Here is a 20,714-nt window from a genome sequence, read left to right as displayed (position 1 = left end):
GGCGGTGTCGTGTCCCTACCCTGGCCCCAGTGCCTCTCTCTCCTCTCCCGTCTCTTCCTTCCCTCCCTCATCCTCTTCTGTTTCTTCCACCTCCTACCAGGTTTCCCATCTCCAAAACCAGGGTGATAATACCCACCACTTAGGGTAGTTGTAAATATTTAGGAGGAGATGAATGGAAAGCCATGTGCAAGCACTGTCTTTGATGACACGCAGACTCAAAGTTTTCTTATGAAGCTTTCTGTTGTTCAAAAATGACCTATGATCCAGCTGTCCGGATGACCCCTGCTGATGGTGAAAAAGAAATTAACAGTAATAAAAGCAAGTACTTTCAAAGTTTTAACAGAACAGAAAGCTATAAATAGAAAAGAAAAGCCAGTATCTTCCCCTAAATGTTCCCAGCCCATCTTCCCATGGGCGCCACGATCACCAGCGTTTTTTATTTACTTCCAGAACCTGTTCCTTTCTGCACCCAGGTGGCTCTGTGGTTCACACTGTCATGTTCCCCTTTAGGCTGAAGCATGTGTTCCCTCACTTGCAGGGAGGGCTGCTGGCAGACAGCTGGCCAAGTTCATGTTCCCTTCCCAGGGCGTCTGCATCCCAAGCGATCCCTGGGTGTGACTGTCCCCCTCACGGGACAAGCCTGATGGCGCGTTCCAGCTCCAGAGCTGCCGCAGGATCAGGGCCTCGTATTTGGACTGCATTTTAGCTTCGCTTCGCCCTCTGCCCTGTCCTGCTTCCTTCCCCTCCCCCTACAGGTGTAGCTCTCTAAGGACACACCTCACTAAATACCCTGTGCGCCACTCTGTTTTAGCATCATCTTCCCTGGGAATCCAACCTGTAGACATCTCCAGAGTCTCGTTTATCACATCACTGACAACACATACATCTTGAGGCATTTAAAGAAAAAAAGAGCTACAAAGTTTCCTTTCTAATTCCTTCCGCAGTACTGTTAGTATAGTATCCTTTTCACCTTTTTTTTTTTAATGCACTTACTGAGAATGTGAAAAATCTGGTAAATGGTAAACATTCATAGCAGTCTGAGGCTAGTTGGTTTTGGTGTATTTTTTTCTTCCTTTCGGACAGGGCCACTGTCAGTTGGACTTTTTTAAAAAGTGGATTGTCTCCTGGCCTGTGCCATTTGGGAGCCAAGGTTCTGGAACTGTGAAATAGGAGGGACTCTCGACATCTTTCTGAAAATCGGTTTCTATTAATTCTTTCATCAGTAAGTGGACTGGGGTCCAGGACTCAGACTCTGCACTTAGTTTGGGGCTGGAGTCCTGGCTCCACACTGTTCGGTTTGCCTGACTTTGGGCAAGTCACTTAATCAACTGGACCTCATTCTCCTAAGCTGCAAAATGGACAGCTGTGATGATTAAATAAGATGTATGAAATGCCTCGTGTAGTGCTGACACTCAGTCCTTGGCAGCAGCTGTCATTGTTATTAACTATTTAATGTAGTTCAGTAAAATAATAAAAACAGCAATGATTCCTTTCACAAATGAAGAAGCAGGCTCAGAAAGCTTAACCAACTTCCAGGAACCCGGATTAAATTAGCGACAGAGCTAGGACCCAGGTACCTGAGCTCTGAGACCGTGTATGTCCATTACGAGGTGTGCGTTTGGGACCCAGTAATATAACAAATCCAAAGCGGGCACAGGAGACCTCTGGGCAGAGATCTGGTTCGAGGTTTGACAGATCTAGTTTAAGGGAGAATTGATGGGAACTCAGGCTCCATCTCGCCACAGTGCTGAGAGCTCTAGAGCGAATGTCAGCGATGCAAACGGAGCAGCGTGGACCCTCTACTCAGCTGGAAACTTTTGCAGACATTTAGTATATTATATGTTGCTATTTATACTCTTCATAAAGTCGTTTGTCTGCCTTTCAGAAAGAGAATAGAGATGAGACAGGTGGATACCAAGGGGCATAGACTGTGGAATAAAGTTCCCACGGTACCGTCTGCCACGTTCGGGCCGGCTGTGCCATTTCAGCAGATCTAATGTATTACATTCATGTCACTTGACGAGGAAGCTCCACTGGAACAGGAGGACTGTCAGAGCAGGGACTTTGTTCCCACGGAGTCACGCAGACGTTGCTGAATTAACCAGCAGCAGATGGGTTTGCCCTTAAGTGGAGGGGAGGCGGCGTGTGGAGCGGGGCTGTGTGTGTGATGCCTGTGAGTCTGCAGATCTGTCTTCCAGGCTCTGAGCATCTCCACTCTTCATGCATTCAGGTGCCTCGCCAGTACCCCCGTTTTTGTTGTGCTTGGGTTTTTCAGTGTCGATAACCTAACTTGGATTTCTCCTGTTCAATGCAGTGCTATAAAAGTTCCAAGGACCAGCAGCCTCAGATGGAACTTCCCCTCCAAGGCTGCACCATCACGTATATCCCGAAAGACAGCAAGAAAAAGAAACACGAGCTGAAGATCACCCAGCAGGGCACAGACCCCCTTGTTCTTGCAGTCCAGAGTAAGGAGCAGGCCGAGCAGTGGCTGAAGGTAACTTGTTGCTTCTGTTTGTGAGCCATTTGAATTCCCAAACCTCTTCCTGAGATCTGTTTTTATTTTAATGTGTATTTTTTTTCAAGTGTAGGCAAGCATGGATTAACCTGAATAGTTGTGTGTTTGACAGTGGAATATTCTGGTTACTTTGACATTAATCACTTCAAATTTTGTCTTTAAAAGACCATCTGCCTCCTGTTTGCAAGCTGCTTGTAGAACTTTCTCTGCCACTTTGATTTTTCTGGCTTCATTTCATCGTGTCTGGATGTAGATTCTTTTTTATTTATTCTGCTTGGGATTCCCGGGGCTTTTAAAATCTGTGGATTGGTCTTTTCATAAGTTTTGGGGGAAAATTCCAGCCAGTTCCCTTAAAACATAACTTTGCCCCATTCCCTTCCCCCTAACTACCTTTAAATATAGGTTGGACTTTTTCACTGTATCCTGCTTTTATCTTTGTACTTTACTGTCCTCCCCCGCCCCCGCCTTTAGTCTGGTTAATTTTTTCTTGTTGCTTTCTAGCTGACCATTTCTCTCTTCAACTGTGTCTGGCCTGTTGTTAAGTTTATGCCTGTTCACTGGGTGCTTAATTTTGGCTATGGCTGTTTTCAGTTCTGGAACTTCTAGTTACTTCTTTTAGGGATGTTTGTTTGGGTTTTCTCCCCATAACGAGCACATCACAGGCATGGTTGTTCTGAGAGTGTCTTTGGTGGAGTTTGGACCTGGTTCTGTTACTTAGTGAGCTTTTCCTTGTTCGTGTCATTTTGTCGTCTCGTGTGCCGGGTTATATGGTGATCTTGCTGGTCATTATATTTGGGAAAAATTATTGTAATAATTCTTAATAACAGCTCTATCGAAGTATAATGCACATGCCATACAGTTCACCCTATTGAAGTCTGACCCAGTGGTTTTTAGTGTATTCCCATAATTGTACAACCAGCACCATAATCTAATTCCAGAACATTTCATCAACCCAAAGAAGAAACGCTGTGCGCCCTAGGCTAACAGTCGCTGCCCTGCCCCGCCCCTGCCCCAGCCCCAAACAACCACTCATCTGCTTCCTGTTCCTATAGATTTGCCTGTTCTTGGCATTTTGTATAAGCGCACTCATACAAGGTGTATCCTCATGTGACTGTCTTCTTTTACTTAGCATAATGTTTTCAAGGTCCGTCCATGTTGTGTGTAATATGTAATAGCGTGTCATTACTTTTTATTGCTTTTTGTGTTGTGTCTAAGAAACCATTGTTTAATCCAGGGCCCTAAAGATTTATATTTTCTTCTAATAGTTTTATATGTTAGCTCTTAAATTTAATCTGAGGTCCATTTTCATTTAATCTTTGCATATAGTGTGAGGTAAGGGTCCAATTTCATTCTTTTTCTTGGGGGTATTCAGTTGTCCGTATAGAAGTCATTTGATTCTTAGCACTGTGCTTTTCTCTCTGAGAGCCACGTGCTTGAGGGGCATTAGGTCTCCAAAATCGGTTTAATTTCAGACCCCGAGATTTTAAGAGCCATCCAAGTATCTTGAAGTCAGCCTGCAATCTATCAAGGGCAGACTTACATTTATTTCAATCTTATTCCAAGACGCATTTCTTGGGGGGGAGGTCCCAATCCTAAGTATGGGAGTTTGGCCAGGGACCTCGTTCTTGGTATGCCCTGGACTCCAGCTTTTGGCTCCTACTCCCCCAGAGCTGGCAGAGTGCTGCCTAGCCTCTCAGCTGCCTCCTCTGGGTGGGGCTAGCAAGGAAGTCCCAGCTGCTAGGCTCCCTCCAGATTGCCATCTACTTCTGGATGACAGCTTGGTGTTTCCACAGTGTAATAGCTCTTTCATGCTCCTATGAAGATGCTGTGTGTATTTCATATTGCTCTCCTAATTGACCTTATCAGGAAGGTTGGTCCAAACCTTCTATTCCATCATTGCCTGCTAGTACTTGCTTTGAAAAAAGAGTAAGGAGGGGGTGGGAAAGCCTGCTGAGACATTTAATGACAACGACTCTTAAACCGTGCCGGCGTCCGTTAAATCTTGAGCTCCACTTCCCTCTCCTCCCCCAGGAGAGCGTAAGGGTCAGACTCTGTGATGACCACAGAGATTGCTTCTGTCGGGACAGAACACGCAGATGGGGCTTTTCTCATGTCTGTAATGTGGGAGACTGAGCAGCGCACTGATGTTTTTTAATGGGAGCCCTGCAGTCAGGAGTCTCTGCTGCCGCTCACTTAGCCTTCCAGAGCCGGACGCTTAAGAGGCTACGCGTCACCCACCACCGTTACCAAAGTGCTTTGCCGCCATTTGGTACCTCTTAATCCCCAGAGCAGCTGCCTGGGAAGGGTGTTCTATCAGCCACTTCATTTCACAGGTGAGACGCCGAGCCCCAGGTGGGCGGGATGGCACAGGGGCCAACAGTGACGGGGCCGGGAGTGGACCTCAGGGTTTCCTGGCTTCACATTTCATTTTCATTCTGCTGGGCCACCTGACGATTTGCCACTTTCTCTCTTTGTTTCTTACTTTTAGGATCTCAGCACCATCCCTTCGGCAAGGAGGGAAAGAATGCGGAAATGAGCAAGGAGCCTTACTGTGGTCCATTTTTCTTCACCTGGTCCCACCTTAGTTACCTGTGTCTGGCCTTCTGTGTTTGTGTGTTTACCTGGTCCCTAGTGGAGCGCTAAGAAAGGACACTCTGAAAGCTAAGCTTTCTTTTTTTCCTCTCTTCTCACAGTTTGTTCAGTATTTCATGCACACTAAAGAATAGCTCCCTTCTTAATGATATTGGTCTACCATGAAGTCATCTGGGTGTCACTGGATTTTACTATTTCATTGGGAAATGGCACCGAGCCAACAGTGCAGCCCACAAGTAGACAATTAAAGACAAAAGTTTTTCAAGATGCTGGGTGCTGATGGAGTGAAATAATCTTACATCTTACTTCAGCAGATGTGAGATACTTACAGATCAGAGGCACTTAACTAAGTATAGAATGATGACTCTGTTTGTCAATGGCAGCTTCATTGCAAGACTTTTTTTTTTGGCATTTGCTGATATTTCTTTAAAAAGAAGTAAATAATTCATGGTAAGTCATCTTTCATGAAAGGGTTTAGATTGATTAATTACTTCATTTAACGTCTATGCTCTGCTCCCATTGCATATTATCGCACGAGAACCAAAGAAGTCTTGATTAGAAATCAAAGTCAGATGGCAAAACTGGTTTCAGCCAGTCAATTATAGAATTTTAATTTTTTAAAACCGGCAGAGACTAGAGATGTTTTAGTTTCATCCAGACACTGTTGTTAGATTGGCAGCCTTCTCAGAATCACCTGAAATCTAACAGATTCCTGGTGATGAGATTCATTCTGGACCTAAGAACTTTTTTTTTTAACTTTATATCTTTTATCCTTTTTAAGATCTAAAATGCCACAGATACAACTGAAACGTACCTCCCCTATTAATTCTCTCTCCCTCTTCAAAGGTAACTTTTATCCTGAATTTGGTCATATCAGCAGCTAGCCTGTGGCTCCAACTTTGTTCTATTTTTTTTAGATGTTTTAAAACTTTGAAATCATAGTCTTATGTGTGATAAGTCGATGCTGTCATCATGGTTTTTTATCTCACCTTGTAAAGGCCACATCTTTGTGACTGAAGTAGATTTTTTTTCCTTAAATTAAAGAACTACGATCATGAAAGGAACAACCCTTATTTATCTTGATGGTAGCAATGTTAGAGGGACAGAAGATTGAGTTGAAGGGTCTGGAAATCTGGAGTATATTCTGGGAATGCCTTTAACTCGTGATATTTTGGGCCACCAAACACTCCCATTTATCTATCAAGTGGAAATAACACTGATCAGGATGATCAAAAAGCTGGAATGAAAAAGCCATACAAATGCACTCTTAGAACTGTAACAAACTGTTGACGTGTGTGATTTATTACTATCACCTCTTAGGATTCCTTCTGTGAAAACTCTGTCAACTCTCTGACATGAATTGTTTTATAAGACGAATGCCAAGTCTTTTACTAACATAAACTCCTATTATCCCATGTTGTCTTAAACTTATTATCCAGGCTTTCAGTATTTTGAAACATGGCCTCAGTGTAACAATGAAAGACCTTTTAAGCAAGTCACACACACACCCCGTGTCAGGTGCGAGAAGCGTGGGGACCTCAGCCAGGACATGACCGGACAGACATTTCTTCAAGGATTTCTGCCAGATTTGTTTCTCCCCTCTCGGCCTGCAACTTCCATTACCAGCAGCTCTTGCCAAAGTTAACTCTGTGTGTGTGTGTGAGTGTGTGTGTGAGTGAGTGTGTGTGAGTGTGTGTGTGAGCATGCACAGATGCTGAACACATGAACCATCTTGTCGGGGTCAGTCAGAAGACAAGAGCCAATATTCCCAGAAACCGAGTGGTCAGGTTTCCTTAAAAAATGTGCAGAGATTGTGTTTCTGGAGATGAGGGCTCAAGTTAAAAGCAAACAAAAATACCACAGAACATATAACAATTTGTTTTTTGAAGGATTTGTGATTCTGAATTTGGCTCCAGTTCTCTTAAAGACCTAGATAACTTCTCATAGAATGTGGCTCTTTGAAAAGAAACATTAACATAAAAACCTTATTTGCAGCTATTTAAAAAATTGAGTGATAAACCCTTTATTTACTATTTCTGGATTAACTCTGCAGGGGCAATACAGCAATAAACAGAGATCGAGATCAGAGTAGACAGTTTCATGAAGATAACTGAAATAACCCAGCCATTTGATAAAACCCGTGGAAAGAAAGACTGGCTCCTGCTCGCTGACCTTTTCCACTGTGCCCTTCTCTGTCCCTGTTATTAAATAGGCTCGTGATGTCCGAGTGCCACGAGTAACCCTACCTGGCCCAGGTACGCCGGCTCTCCGCTGGGCTACTGAATGTCCACCCCAGTCTAAGTGCTGTGGGAGACACTGGTCTCTCCACGAGGAATGTAAGCTCCAGCAGGGAAAACTCATAGGGAGGAGATGGCATAATCGGTCTTGTACAGCTTTATAAGCATCCAGATATTTGGGTTTTCATCAGGAAAGGCTTCTCAGAAAATGTGACCACATTAGGGAACTAGCTTTGATGGCTCGGTAACCTCGTCTGGCTTCAGAACTTCAGAGACTCCGCAGGTCCCTCAAAGCTTTGTTGGCTGGCAAAACAGGACCTGATGTGGACAGCAGAGAGCAAGGGGGACTGTCCCGTGACCGGGGAGTCAGCGAGGCCGGGCGTGTTGGTGCTGCAGGCACAGCTTTAATTGGATGCTCTCTTTTCTTCCCTTTTCTTTCTTTCTTTTCTTTCTTTTCTTTCTTTCCTTTCTTTCTTTCTTTCTTTCTTTCTTTCTTTCTTTCTTTCTTTCTTTCTTTCTTTCTTTCTTTCTTTCTTTCTTTCTTTCTTTCTTTCTTTCTTTTTTTTCTTTCTCCCTTTCTCCCTTTCTCTCTTTCTCTCTTTCTCTCTTTCTTTCTTTCTTTCTTTTAAAAAAGTCCCCCCTCCCTGAGGACTTCAGCAGAGGACTGGGGAAACTTTGTCAACGAGGTTTTGCTTACCTTACCTGATGGCCTAGTCTCTTTCCTTCTGTTTTTTACTCACACCTTTTTTCCTCATTAGGAAATTTGAGTCCAATTTACCTCTTCATTTCCTCCTCCTTTTTTCTTTAATCAAACTATTTTTTTAGCGGCTGTTATGTGCTAGGCCTTGGGAAAAGCGGCATAAGGGAGGCGGGGCCCCTTCTGTGAGAACGAGCCCGGCTCAGCGGAAGCAGCAGGCCTGGGCGCACAGGGCGCCCGTGGCCCGGGCTGGGCTGCGGCACGTGGGTGGGCAGCCGCGCTGTGTCCCGCGGGGGACAGTCAGAGGGGGCTCCCTGGTCATGCAGGGCCTGGGCCAATCCAGAAGGAAGAGAGGGCGCACACCTCCTCCGGGAGACACTTGAGGTCTGTCTAGAGCAGTCCCACCAAAGGGCTTTGTAGGTCCTGCCCCTCCTTGGGGAAGAAAAAGAAAGAGGAGAAAGAAAAAAGAGACTTTGTCAAGAGACAGGTTCCTGGAGGTCTTGTTTCACAGGGGTCGGCCTTTTAGTTGAAATGAAGACCTCGTGAGCATCGGGTGTGTGTACAGTTGAAACACAGTTTCGTGTGTGTAAGGCTCTAGTCCCAAGAAGGGAGCTCACGTGCACCCAGTGTCCATCCTGGTCCTGGAGACGAGCGGGGCCGGGCACACATGTCTGATTCGTCATTTAGTTTTCGAGGTGGGGCGCTGCCCTGTGCTCGTTCAGGATGGATGGGGGAGTGGGGCTCAGAGCCCAGGCGCTGGCTGTGTGTGCAGAGCAGGCAGTGGAACTGGGGTTTCAAGCCCAGCTTCTTTCTGCTGCAAAAGTCCGGGAGTTTCCCATCGCACTGTCTGCTTTCCCCAGAGAAAAGAGAAAGTCTAGTCTTCAGATCCAATAAAAGCGTGCCTTGTCAACTGAAGGTTTAGCAAACATCGGGAAGGTGAGGGTGTAAAGATGCGCTACAGAAAAAGCGGCCGAGAGACCCACGTGAAACAGAGAAACAGGGAAGCGAACCTTTTCCGCTCGGAGACGTCCGGGAGGCTCAGGGCACCGGCTCAGCATCACCTCTAGTTCTGTTTCCGCACCTCACAGTAGACAAGGAGGAAACCACTGCAGGAGGCTCTCTGGGCCTCTTTTCTCATTTCCTGTTTGAGTCTCTATCGAGGACGTCACTCTGATTTTTTATAGAACAACTGAGCAGCAGAGTGGCCGATAACACGACCCCAGTCTCCCGCCAGTTCCTGGCTCTGATCCCAACCCCAGAGCAAGCCAAGGAACTCTGGATGTGTCTGTTGAGATCCTATTGCAAAATTACTACACAGAAGATATCTGGGACTTTGGCATTTCTTCCTATCTTACTTTTTTTTTCCTTTTTGGCTCAGAAGGCACTTGAGTTGAACTCAGATTGCAGCTTAGTTCCAAAAAGAATAGAAGACCTTTTGAAAGATTTTGAAAGACAGACTTGTCTGTCTCGTTTGCCATATGTCTCCAGTGATCAGGATCACACTTAGCTCTCTGCGAGTCCTCAGTAAGGCTGGGAGGGACAGCGGGGGACCACAGGGGTGGCTGTGAACGCCAGGAGCACCACACGATGCTGCTTGCATCTCTGGGTCTGGGCCACAGTCACTTTCTGAGCTCTCGACATAAACCACAAGGTTGCTGGCAGTGATGATGTCGGTGACAGCAGCCTCTGTGTTTTGAACGTACATGTGCTGGATGCTGGCTTAGGGTCACATTTTCTCTTAACTTAGTCATGAATAGCAAGGCGGGCCATCTTGATACGCCTTCCTCTGCTTCTAAGGAAGCTGAGATCACAGAGGCTGTGACATTCAGGGAGCAGTGATGTTCTTGCCTCCCAGTCACTGGGAGCATAGGCTCGGTCAGACTCCGCAGCCTTCTCAGACTCCCACTGCCGAATGCACTGGCCTTTCTGCATCCTCCCTGCCTTCTCCAGATCCCCGTCCACCCTCCTGTCTCTGAAAAGCCCTTCCTTTGCTCCTCTCCTCCCTAGGTGTCCCCTCCAGTCATGCCCCCTCCTCCCTCACAGAGACCCTCCTCTGGGGCTCATCTGCTGGGCGCTCCCCCGGCTCTCTCCCTCCTCCTCCCTGCCCCTGGGAGGCAGCTTCTGGTTGGCCTGCAGCCTCCCTGTCCACTGCAGCTCAGACTCTCACCCGCCTCTGTCCTTAGGCTCTACCCCATGTATTGACCGGCTCTCAGTCTTTCTCTGGGATCTCTGTCCTGCTTTGTCTTACCCTCCTCTGCTGACTTATCCCATCCATGGCTCTGGGCATCAGCCCCTTGACACTGGATCCCTCGCCCCTGCCGGCTTCTCCTGCTCCATCTCTGGCCACGTGGCACCCTGGGTTTCCTGTAATCTCTTCACATCTGCCACAGGGCCTTTGCACCTCATTCCCTCTGCCTGGAGCCCTTGCCACCAGTTCTTCACTCGGCTGCAGCCTTCTGATGATTTAGCTCAGCTCACAGCTTCTATATCATTGCAGGAGGGCCTCTCTTGGTCTCAGTCAGCCCCTCTTTTTGTTAAAGACCACCTTCTATTCTTTGTAGAGCTTCTGTCTTACATTGCCTTCATCTTTGGGTGATGCTCTTTGTTTACGGTGGTCTCTGAATTTTGCTGGAATGGGAGCTCCACAGGGGCAGGACTCTCACGTATATTGTTCTCATCTGTGTCCAGCACCCATGTCAGTACCAGAAGTGGAGGGACATTTGGTGAATGATGAGTGAGTGAACAAATGAGTGCCTGGCGTCCCAGAACTTCAGTCCAGATGACTTTGATCCCTTGATGTTCCTCCCACACCTCATGCCTCTGCTCTGACCCCTTATGTAAACATCTCTGCACTGGATGTACTCAGAAATGTCTGCCCTCACTACAGGTGATCAGGGAGGTCTACAGTGGCTGTAGTGGGCCAGTGGATCTGGAATGTCCTCCCACCTCGAGCTCCCCGGTGCACAAGGCAGAACTGGAGAAGGTAAGGGGCATGTTTCTTTCTAGGAATTAATCTTACAGTTGATTTAGGACTCCCTCGAAGTTTTAATAACATCTCTGAGAGTTTCAGCACTTCTAGTTGGAAAAAAAAGAGAAAAAATAATGGCTCTTGCCTACTGTGTATGAAGCACAAGTCAGCAGTCACAGACCACGTGGTGGATCTTGCTGTTACCAGCTATAGGCGCAGAAGTGGGCTTACGGTGTTAAGGATTTAAGGTGTCCAAGCAGAGTAAGATCTGCAGGCAGCTCTGTGCTCTGGAATACAGCAGGCGTTTCATAAGTGTGTCTTGCCAGAGGTTTATTTCCAGCAGACAGGTTACATTTCCTGTTCTTTACTCTGTACTCGGGCACAGGGGTGCTGCAGTGCTGCAGTGGGGCAGGGGGGCCCTTCCCGCCAGAGCGGAGGAGCCCGTCACCCCCCCACCCCGCACACACAGCTTCGCTCCCTGGTCGGGCTCTGTTTGTCTGGATGTGCAAAGATCTTGGGTCCCTGGCGATCCTTGGCTTCCTGCCAGCAGTGTTCAGCTGGTAGCTTGTGTCCCAGGCACTTTCTGAGGCCCCACCCCGCCAGCGAGAAGATCCTTTTTCCTCTGTTCTTGTTTCAGCGTTCTCCAAACAGAACCATTTGGGGGGTGTATGTATGTACATGTGTACATATTTTATATGTTATATAATATGTATAAAATTTAAATATAAAAAATTCTATATGTAACATTGTGGAAGTATGTGTATCTATGTCCACATGGAGAGATTTATTATGAGAAATCAGCTTCCTTGACCACAGAGGCCGGCAAGTCCAAAACTGTAGTGCGGGCCTGGAGAGCTGACTGCGCAGGTGAAGCCTGAAGGCAGGCTTCTCCAGCAGGTGAGGTCTGCTGGAGAATTCCCCCTTGCCTGTCCATTTTTTAATTTTTTCTTTTCAGGACATCAGCTGATGGGGTGAGACCCCCCCCACATCATGGAGGGTAATCTCCTTACTCAGAGTTCACCAATTTAACTGTTAGTTCCATCCACAAACACCCCCAGGTTGACAAGTAAAGGCAACCTCACACCCCTCGCCCTCGTACTGTGACGGAGCAGGCCTGTCTCTTTGTCCTGATCACAGAATTCATGCCTGCTCCCTGTGGAAAATTTAGGAAGTTCAGAGAAACAGAATGGGAGGAATAAAGTCACTCACGAGTCCCCCTCAGGGGCAGCTCCTCTCAATACTCTACATGTGTTTAAACAAGTTTTTTCCTATTCGTGTGTTTCTTTCACAGTTTAGATAATCTGATGCGTTAAATTTCTTATGCTGCTTTTTGTTTTTTTTTTCACTTACCTTTATATTATTAGCAATTTTCCAGGTTTTTGAAAATGCATAGCAAGCATTTTTGCATTTTCACCAGCTGAATAATATCCAATGCGTATGACTCGACTATCACGTCAAGTCATACACCTCATGCGTATACACGTGCCATGTGTATACCCCGCCCTGGAACAGACGCTTTTCTTTTTTGAGTCATGATGCTTCGTGTGTGTGTGACTCTTTGCTGCTTCTCTACTACCTGAGATTAATTTCCTCGAAGGTGGATTACTTACTAGTCCAAAGAATTATTTTTACAAGTTTGATCCATGCTGCTAAGCAAGTTACTTTCCAGAAAGCTTGGTCCTGTGCTGTCTCCCGTACACAGTGCATCAGAGCTCCTCTTCGACCCGCTCAGACGGGAGCTGGCAGTGCCCTTCTGCACCTTGGTTTCTAAGGCTGCACTGTGACTGCCTGGCTGGGCCTGTTGGCCTAGATCCCAGGGGTGCTTCCTGGCCTGAGAGCTGGGCTCTGTCACTGTCACTGCATGTACTCAGGCCTCCCAGGACACCATGATTCTTCACTGCAGCTCTTCCCAGCACCACTGGGGATTGCTGGCCCCTGTCTGCCATCCTCAGCCAGCACTGCCTGGACCTGTTATCACGAGTTGAGGGTGTGCCCGCTGTGTCCTGGCATCGCCGGGTACTTTGTCTCCCTGCTGGCTAGTCTCCATGGCACTAGGGTGTGACTCGAGGTTCTAAGGAGGGACGTCCTGGAACTGTTACCCCCTCAGAAGACTCCACAGGGTCTCTAGTCGGAATGGGAGGGGCTCTGCTCAGAACAGTGTCTTCTTCAGATACTAACCTGGAGTCCTAATTGTGCTCCTCACGCCCGGATACTAGGACTAAAATCATTACAAGTATCCAGTGCTCTTTGACAATTTGAGAGTCCCTTGCCTCTCTGTGGGCGTTCTGAGTGTATTGCTGCCAGCAGAGACTTGACCCTTGCCCAGTTATTGGTGAATGCCAGGAGGAGATTCCATGGGCGATGTAGTGTTGGTTTCTAGAAGGATAATGTGGTTTGGTGAGGGGAATTTTTTTTTGTAATCCTAATATAATTTTCAAAATGATTTGAATGAAACAGGTTTGGTACTACAAGCACGTGTTAGTATAACCTTAGGGTTTTCTTTGTTCTTTTTTCCTTTTAAAGTCTTTGTAGCAAACCAGCCAGCTAGATAGTCTGTGTTACAGTTGAGCTCTGTCTCCAGATCATCGTGAACATGGCCCGTGTTTTCTTTCACTTCTGATTGGTCCGTGATGAACCACTTTGTCAGTGTGGCCGTTGTAAGAATAACTTAATCTTTTTATCCTCACAGAAGCTGTCTTCAGAGAGACCAAGCTCAGATGGGGAGGGTGTTATAGAAAATGGAATTACGATGTGTAACGGTAAAGAACAAGGTGAGTTCTGCTTGTGCCAAAATTACGTAACTAAAAAAACCCAAAAAACCAAAAAACACCACAATCAAGTCTGTAAACTCTGATTGTGTGAAAAAACACCTTGGTAATTCGGTTATGTGGATGTCATCACTGTATCACACTGACAGAAACCTTTGGTTAATACTATCCCTCTCTCCGTGTCTTCATGCCAGTCCTGCCAAACCTCAGCCTGGGTTTTCTCCTGTTGTCTTGACACGTGCTTTGCATAATTTCAATTTACGACTCACAGCAGATTGCTTCCTGATTTACCACTGAAACGGGTTTGCATCTTGCTGGGAGACACAATTTTCGGGGAAGAGCTTAGGATGATGAGACGGGAAACCCGCGTGCCCATCCCAGTGCTGCCTTTGCTGAAGAAAGGACCTTGAGCATGTTTCTTACCCTTTAATAAGCCTCAGTTTCCCCATCTTTAAAACAAGGAGGCCAGGCTCGCAGATTTCTGATCTTTTTTAAGAAGATTGTCCGAAAATGTCTTTTATTTCTTTTCCATTAAAAAATTTTTTTAATTGTAGTAGAATACACATAACATACAATTTACCTCCTTAAACATTTTTAAGTCCAGGTTCAGTGGCATTAAGTACATTCACAGTGTTGTGTGGCTACCAGCACCATCTGTCTCTAGACCACTTTCCATCTTGAAAACTGAAACTCTGTCCCCGTTAAACACTCAGCCCCCATTCTCTCCTCTCCCCTCCCTTTAACTCCTCTAGGACCTTCATACAAGTATGATAATGTAGTATTTTGTGTGTGTGTGTGACCGGCTAATTTCACTTATTTCACTGAGCATAATGTCCTCAAAGTGCACCCACAAGGCATGTGACAGGATTTCCTTCCTTTCTGAATAATATTCCTTGTCTGGGTGGACCACGTTTTGTTTATCCATCCATCCACTGATGGACGCTTGAGTCGCTTCCCCCTTTTGGCTCTGGTGAATAATGCTGCTGTGGACGTGGGCGAACAAATACTGAATTCTCTCTTTAAAGTCAGCTCTATAAAGATGTCAATCACATACAGCAGAGTTCTCCCCTTTTGGCGCCCAGTTCTTTGAGTTTTGACAAACACAAGCATGTAACCGTCCCCATAGTCAAGACGTAGGAGATTTCTGTCCCCCCTGAAACGCTTACTTGTGCCCCTGGCAACCACGGATGACTTTTCTGTCCTGAGTGGATCCCACAGCCTCCGGGTCTGGCTTCCTCAGTGGGCGTGATGCTTTCAGAGGCGTCCCTGTCGTGGTCAGGGGTCTGTTCTGCGTCGGGGCCCAGCAGGGCTCCAGGGTGTGATGAGACCGTCATCCATTCCCCGACTGAAGCACGCGTCTCCAGGCCTGGGTGACGTCCAGTGAAGCTCATAGATGCTCATGGGAGATTTCGCGTGAACGAGTCTTCGTTCCCCCGGGTGATACTTTGGTGGGGGGGCTCTCCTCGTCTCAGACGCTCGCGTGCGCTCATGTCGCCACTTTTGTTCTTTTTGTTCTGACCATTTTAGTAGGTGCGTAATTGTGCCTTTAGCACGCATTTCCCTGTGACTAACAATGTGGAACAATTTTTCACGTGCTTTTTTGCTACCCATTGTCTTCTCTGGGGAAACGCCTGTTAAATCTTTTGCCCATATTCCACCCCCCCTTTTTTTGTTGAAGTTTAGTTGATTTACAGTGTTGTATTAGTTTCTGGTATACAGCATAGTGATTCAGTTTTACATATATATATATATATATATATATTCTTAAAAATTTCTAAAGCAATGTCTTTTTGTTTGTTTTTTATAGTTTTTTTGGGGGGTAATTAGGTTTATTTATTTAATTTATTATTTATTTATTTATTTAACAGCAGTACTGAGGATTGAACCCAGGACCTTGTGCATGCTAAGCATGTGCTCTACCACTGAGCTCTTCCCCCCATATAGTGTTTTTCATGTTTTTTTCCATTGTAGGTTATTACAAGATATTGAGTATATTCCCTGTGCTATACAGTAGGACTTTGTTGTTTATCTGTTTTACATATAGCAGTTTGTATCTGCTAATCCCAAACTCCTAAATTATCTCTCCACCTCCTTTCCCCTTTTTTCTATGTCTGTGAGTCGCTTTCTGCTTTGTAAATAAGTTCCTGTGTGTCATTTTTGTTTTTTAGATGCACTAAAGTGTGGCATAAGATATTTGCCTTTCTCTGGCTTGCTTCGGCCGCCGCTGGGTCCATCCGTGCTGCTGCACCTGCTTTTGGCTGTGCTCTTCCTGACTCTTTTCGTTCTTACTAACTTTTGAGAGTTCTTGGCATGATCTGAAGGAGCGTCCCTGATCAGATGTGTCTCACTTGTGTCTTGTCCCGGCCTGTGGCTTGGCCTCTGATTTCCTTTGCAGTGTGTGGACCAAGAGCAGCGGTAGGGCTTGTGGGGGGCGGGGGAGGTTTTCCCGCGGCAACGCCAGCAGCCGCTGTGCTTCCCGGGTGAGCGGTCTGCCCGGCCAGCTCGCCTGCAGCCTGTCCCTGGCGTGGAGTAGGCACCTCCTGGCGTGAAGGGAAGTCTCCTTAAACCAAATGGCAGTCCGGGCCGCTAGAATCTTGGAGCTTGAGTCATCCAGGCTGCTGTGATGTTCCAGGGTTCACGGCGGAAGGTCATGGTCTCTGCCTTTGCCCGTGTGATCTTCTGTCTCAGTCCTATCGAGTGTAATTTTGGTTCTTTCCATCGGAAGTTACTCAGTGGAAGGTATCATCTGTGTCTTCACAGGGCACATTATGTGCAATCAAAGCCAGGAAAGCTATCTTTAACTCTTGCCCCAAAATGGAGTAACATGCAATCTCAGGGCTCCCGCTCAGAGGCAGAGACCCAGCGGGTGTTGCTCTGGTTGGTCTCTTTTCCTGTTGGCAGTTTCTTCTCCCAGGGTCCCTGCACAAAATCGGATTCTCCAGAATGATCTATATGCCTGGGAACATGTGCGGGAACATGCCTGATATTCTCCGGCTTCCTTCTAACAAGAGCAGCCTCTGCACCTCGCGAAGGTGCCCTTGGTTCAGACGTCTTTGCCCGGCATGGTGCTTTGCACGGAGGCGACTCCCAATAAGTAATCACTGAAGAAACTCGTAGTTTAAGCACTTTCGGACCTTCTGCTTAGCTTCTATTCTTGCCACTCACTCTTGGCCAGTTTGCATCTGAGAATTTTCATTCAAGCCCCCTTGATCCCAGCCGTGTCGGAACTCGGACCGATTGCTCTGCTGGCTGCACAGAGGAAATCCCAAACTCCTGCAGCTTCTCCTAAATGTCAGACTCACAACAGAACATGGACATGCGCCAGACTCTGTGTGACCAGAGCCACAGGGAATGGCTCTAAAACTCCTGCTTCTCCTTTCAAGGAGCCAAGCCCTGGCACGTGGTAAACCAGCGCAGTCCAGGGTTTGGTGAGCTAGGAAGGTTCCCACTGAGGCTGCCGCTGACGTGGGAAGAGAACTGAGCCCCTGCTGCTGCTCTGTGTGGAGGCCACGGCTGTCCCCAGCTGGCCCCTCACGTTTACGATTTGATCCCGAGTTAATGGGTCTGTTGATAGACTTATCAAATAATTAGTCCACTGATGTTAGCCCCATGTCCCTGTTCCTCCCCTAGCCTAAATACCAAAACACCGAGACTCCCCGTTGTGTAGGGCAGTAAGGAACTGCCCGGGTGTGCACTTACGGCTTTGAAAATGCTGAGAACGAGCCTTGCTTCAGTGTCTGTCACGCCCCCTCTGCCCACGTTGGCGGTGCAGACTCTCCAGACCTCCTCCTCTGCAGCTTCAGTGAGATGGGAGCTCTGAGTTTTTAGGCTTTTTTTCATCATTCTACTTCATGTGTTAAACGTTGCCTTCCGTTTAACAAATAGTATCAACATATCCTTGGTGGCTTCTTTCTCACGTTCCTACGTACTTTGGCTTTTTCTTCCAAGGACAGCCTCGCTTCCACTTTTGCAAAAAATTAATCTGTGGCTTTCAGGGAACTGAAAGCCTCTATGGTCTTCTCTCCTGGGAGGCAGAGTCCAGCCAGCACTTTCCCAGCAGGGCGAATCCTAGTAAAACCGGAAGTAAATCTAACAGCCAGCGCTCTCAGTCCTCACTGTGATGCGGGGAGGGCCTGGCGCATGCTCCCGAGCTCCGGGGAAGGTGCCTGCCGGGCACTGACGGTCCTCGCTGAGAGGGCCTTCTTTTTACAGCTTAGCTCCAGTGAGACGTGGTCACAGATCATCTCCACATGTTTTAGAAACAGCCAAGGAGGGCCATCCACTGGTGTTCTCACTTTCGCTTTGGTTGAGCTGAAATCCAAATGGCACAGCTGTCCCAGCCACGGGCCCCACGCCTGCCGGCAGCTGGGGCGGAGATGTGCCCCAGACTAAGAGGTTAGATTCACCAATTCTTGGTGCTTGTTTTACCAGGGAGTGTAAGGAACAGACAGGAGAGTACAAGGAGGGGGTGGGAGTACCAGTCCCATGTCCCATGTTTCCAGTATCACAGGAGGCCTTGCCTCGTTCGAAGGACAGCACAGGCTGCCGTGACAAGATACACAGACAGGGCAGCTTACACAGCAGACATTTGTATCTTGCGCTCCTGGAGGCCAGTGGCCCGAGATCAAGATGCCAGCAGGGCTGGCCGCAGGTGAGGCCTCTTCCCGGCTTGCAGACGGCCGCTCCCTCTCTGTGTCCTCAGCGGCCTCCCTCCGTGCTCACAGTCTCTTCTCAGAAGGACACCAATCCTGTCAGATCAGGGCCCCACCCTTAAGACCCCACTTAGCCATCATTGCTTCCCTGGGGGCCCCATCTCCAAACACAGCCACACTGGGGGTTAGGGCTTCAGCATGTGAATTCTGGGCGGGGGGAGGTGGCACACACATTCAGCCTGTAGCACTGTGCACCCTGAAATACAGGCTGGCTTCTTTATAACAGCACCTCCTGCCTCAGATGTTGTTAACTGCCATGTCTTTCTAGAGGAAACAAGGGGTAAAGCGCAGTGACTGACCTGTCAGGCTCTCCCTGAGCCCGGGGTGGGGGGAGGAGGAGCCGCAGAGCCCAGAGGAGGCAGGGCTGGGCGAGCGATGTCACGCCGGCCTTGTGCCGCTGGTGTGGTGCTGGTGGCAGAGTGGAGGTTGAGAAGGGGACATCGTGCCTGCTCCCCACCAGAGAGCAGCAGACGTGGGGAAGAAGTGGGAAGTGTGAGGGTGAACACAGAACATTCTTAAAGGGAGGTTTAGGAATTAGGCCTGTAGTTTATCACCTCACGTCTCTGAATCCTCTTTCCCTGAAATTATGCTGTGTGATGTATGTGTGCGGGCGCGTGTTCTGTACCCCTGAGGAAAGGGGGCGGGGAAGGAACTCCTGACTGTTATTACATCTTAAGAAGAGTCTGTGGTGCCCTCCGGGTGACGGACAGAGGGCCGAGGGCTCTTCCTGGAGCGGGCTGGGGAAGGGCTGTTGAGGTTCCCTGGGGCTCAGGCGGTGGTGTTTGGCCTTGATGCTGCGAGATCTTTTCAGGGCCCTGTAGGACGTCACACACCCCTCTTCCAGCACATCCATACCGTGGTGAGGCTGGACTTGACCATGTGTAGGCCTGGAGGCTCAGCGCCCTGTGAGGCCTGGGGAAGGCGCCCTGGACCCTTGGCTCCAGTGCCAGGCACATCAGAGCCCCCAGGCTCACCTTTCCAGAGGTGCTCTGCTGAGAAGGGCCTTGTGCCTCAGTCCCGGCCCTGTCTCAGCGCGCGTGCTGATTCTTTGTGCCATGCCCGCTCCTGTGATTCTGTCGGAGGTCACAGACAAAACCTGCAGCGGCTGGAGAGCACGAATGGCCAAGGTGGGGCAGGTGCAGGGTAGCGGCTGGCGGCTGGCGCTGTCTCTGGTGGGGGCATGGGACCATCGTGGACACGGGGCCCACGGGTCCACGCGCGTGGATGCTGCGTCTCTGGGCGCGCCCCTGCTGCCCTTTCCCCAGCGTGTGGGTTTAGCGTGGCCAGATCCCCCAGTTTTCCAAGGGAAGCCGGACAGCATTTTCGTGCAAAACGTTTATGAGTTTTCCATGTGCAGTTTAGTGCTGTGCAGGGCAAACAGCGCAAGGGGCTGGGCTGCAGTGCCCGTCTGACAGCTCCTGGGAGAGGGCAGAGTTGCGTGTGAACTGAGCAGGTCACGAGGGGCTGGCAAGGGTCACGGAGTGGGGCCACTTCCCCTTCCCCGCCTGGCGCCTCCCCATGCCGGCCAGGACTTGGCCACAGGAGCCTTCCCCCTGTTGCTGATGCCTCTCCCGGAGCGGCTGCCTTAGCTTCGGCGCCTCTGCTGGAGTCCCCTGCCTGTCCCCCCGCGGAGGCTTTCCCTGACCGCCTGGTCGCGCTGCCACGTGCCCCGGCTTTAGGTCTCCAGAGGCCTTGCCAGCATCTGACCTGCCTCATGGGTGTGTGTCGGTGTGCACACGTGTGTGTGTTCTCAGCCTGCTCGCCTCTGTTTTCTGCCGTGTTCTCTGGTATCTAGGCCAATGGCTGGCACGTAGCAGGCGCTCAGTAAGTAAAAACTGGGGGAAAGAAAACTGGCCATGATTTAGGCTTCATTTTGATGTCTTTTCAATTAAAGTCTGTAACTGAAACATGCTTTTTTGTTATCATTCTTGACAGTTAAGAGGAAAAAAAGTTCCAAATCGGAGGCCAAGGGAACCGTGTCTAAAGTCACTGGGAAAAAAATTACCAAGATCATCGGTTTGGGAAAGAAAAAGCCCTCGACAGACGAACAGACCTCCTCGGCGGAGGAAGACGTGCCCACTTGCGGTAAGAGGGGGCTTGCTGGCTGCCGGCCCCGCTCCTGCTCACCTCCGAGTCGCCGTCTTCCCAGTCTCACTGATTTGGCTCTGCTGAATTGGGCCTGTGATCACATAAATGGTAGGGAATGGATTACATTTGCATTGCTT

The 20,714-nt window shown here is 48.5% G+C and overlaps 1 protein-coding gene across 12 annotated transcripts in view; it reads left to right on the top strand.

Annotated features, from left to right (window-relative positions):
* The window catches only part of AFAP1 (actin filament associated protein 1), a 131,187-nt gene that overhangs the window by 75,818 nt on the left and 34,655 nt on the right, over positions 1-20,714 (top strand). For all 12 annotated transcript variants that reach the window (XM_072946716.1, XM_072946712.1, XM_072946697.1 and 9 more), the window contains 4 exons: positions 2,315-2,494; positions 10,929-11,024; positions 13,699-13,780; positions 20,425-20,574. In XM_072946716.1, coding sequence (XP_072802817.1) covers positions 2,315-2,494; positions 10,929-11,024; positions 13,699-13,780; positions 20,425-20,574 — 508 coding nt within the window. The remainder of the gene's footprint in view (positions 1-2,314; positions 2,495-10,928; positions 11,025-13,698; positions 13,781-20,424; positions 20,575-20,714) is intronic.

The sequence above is a fragment of the Vicugna pacos genome, chromosome 2, assembly GCF_048564905.1.
Source record: "Vicugna pacos chromosome 2, VicPac4, whole genome shotgun sequence".
Lineage (NCBI taxonomy): Eukaryota > Metazoa > Chordata > Mammalia > Artiodactyla > Camelidae > Vicugna > Vicugna pacos.
This window is presented reverse-complemented; position numbering and strand designations above follow the sequence as displayed.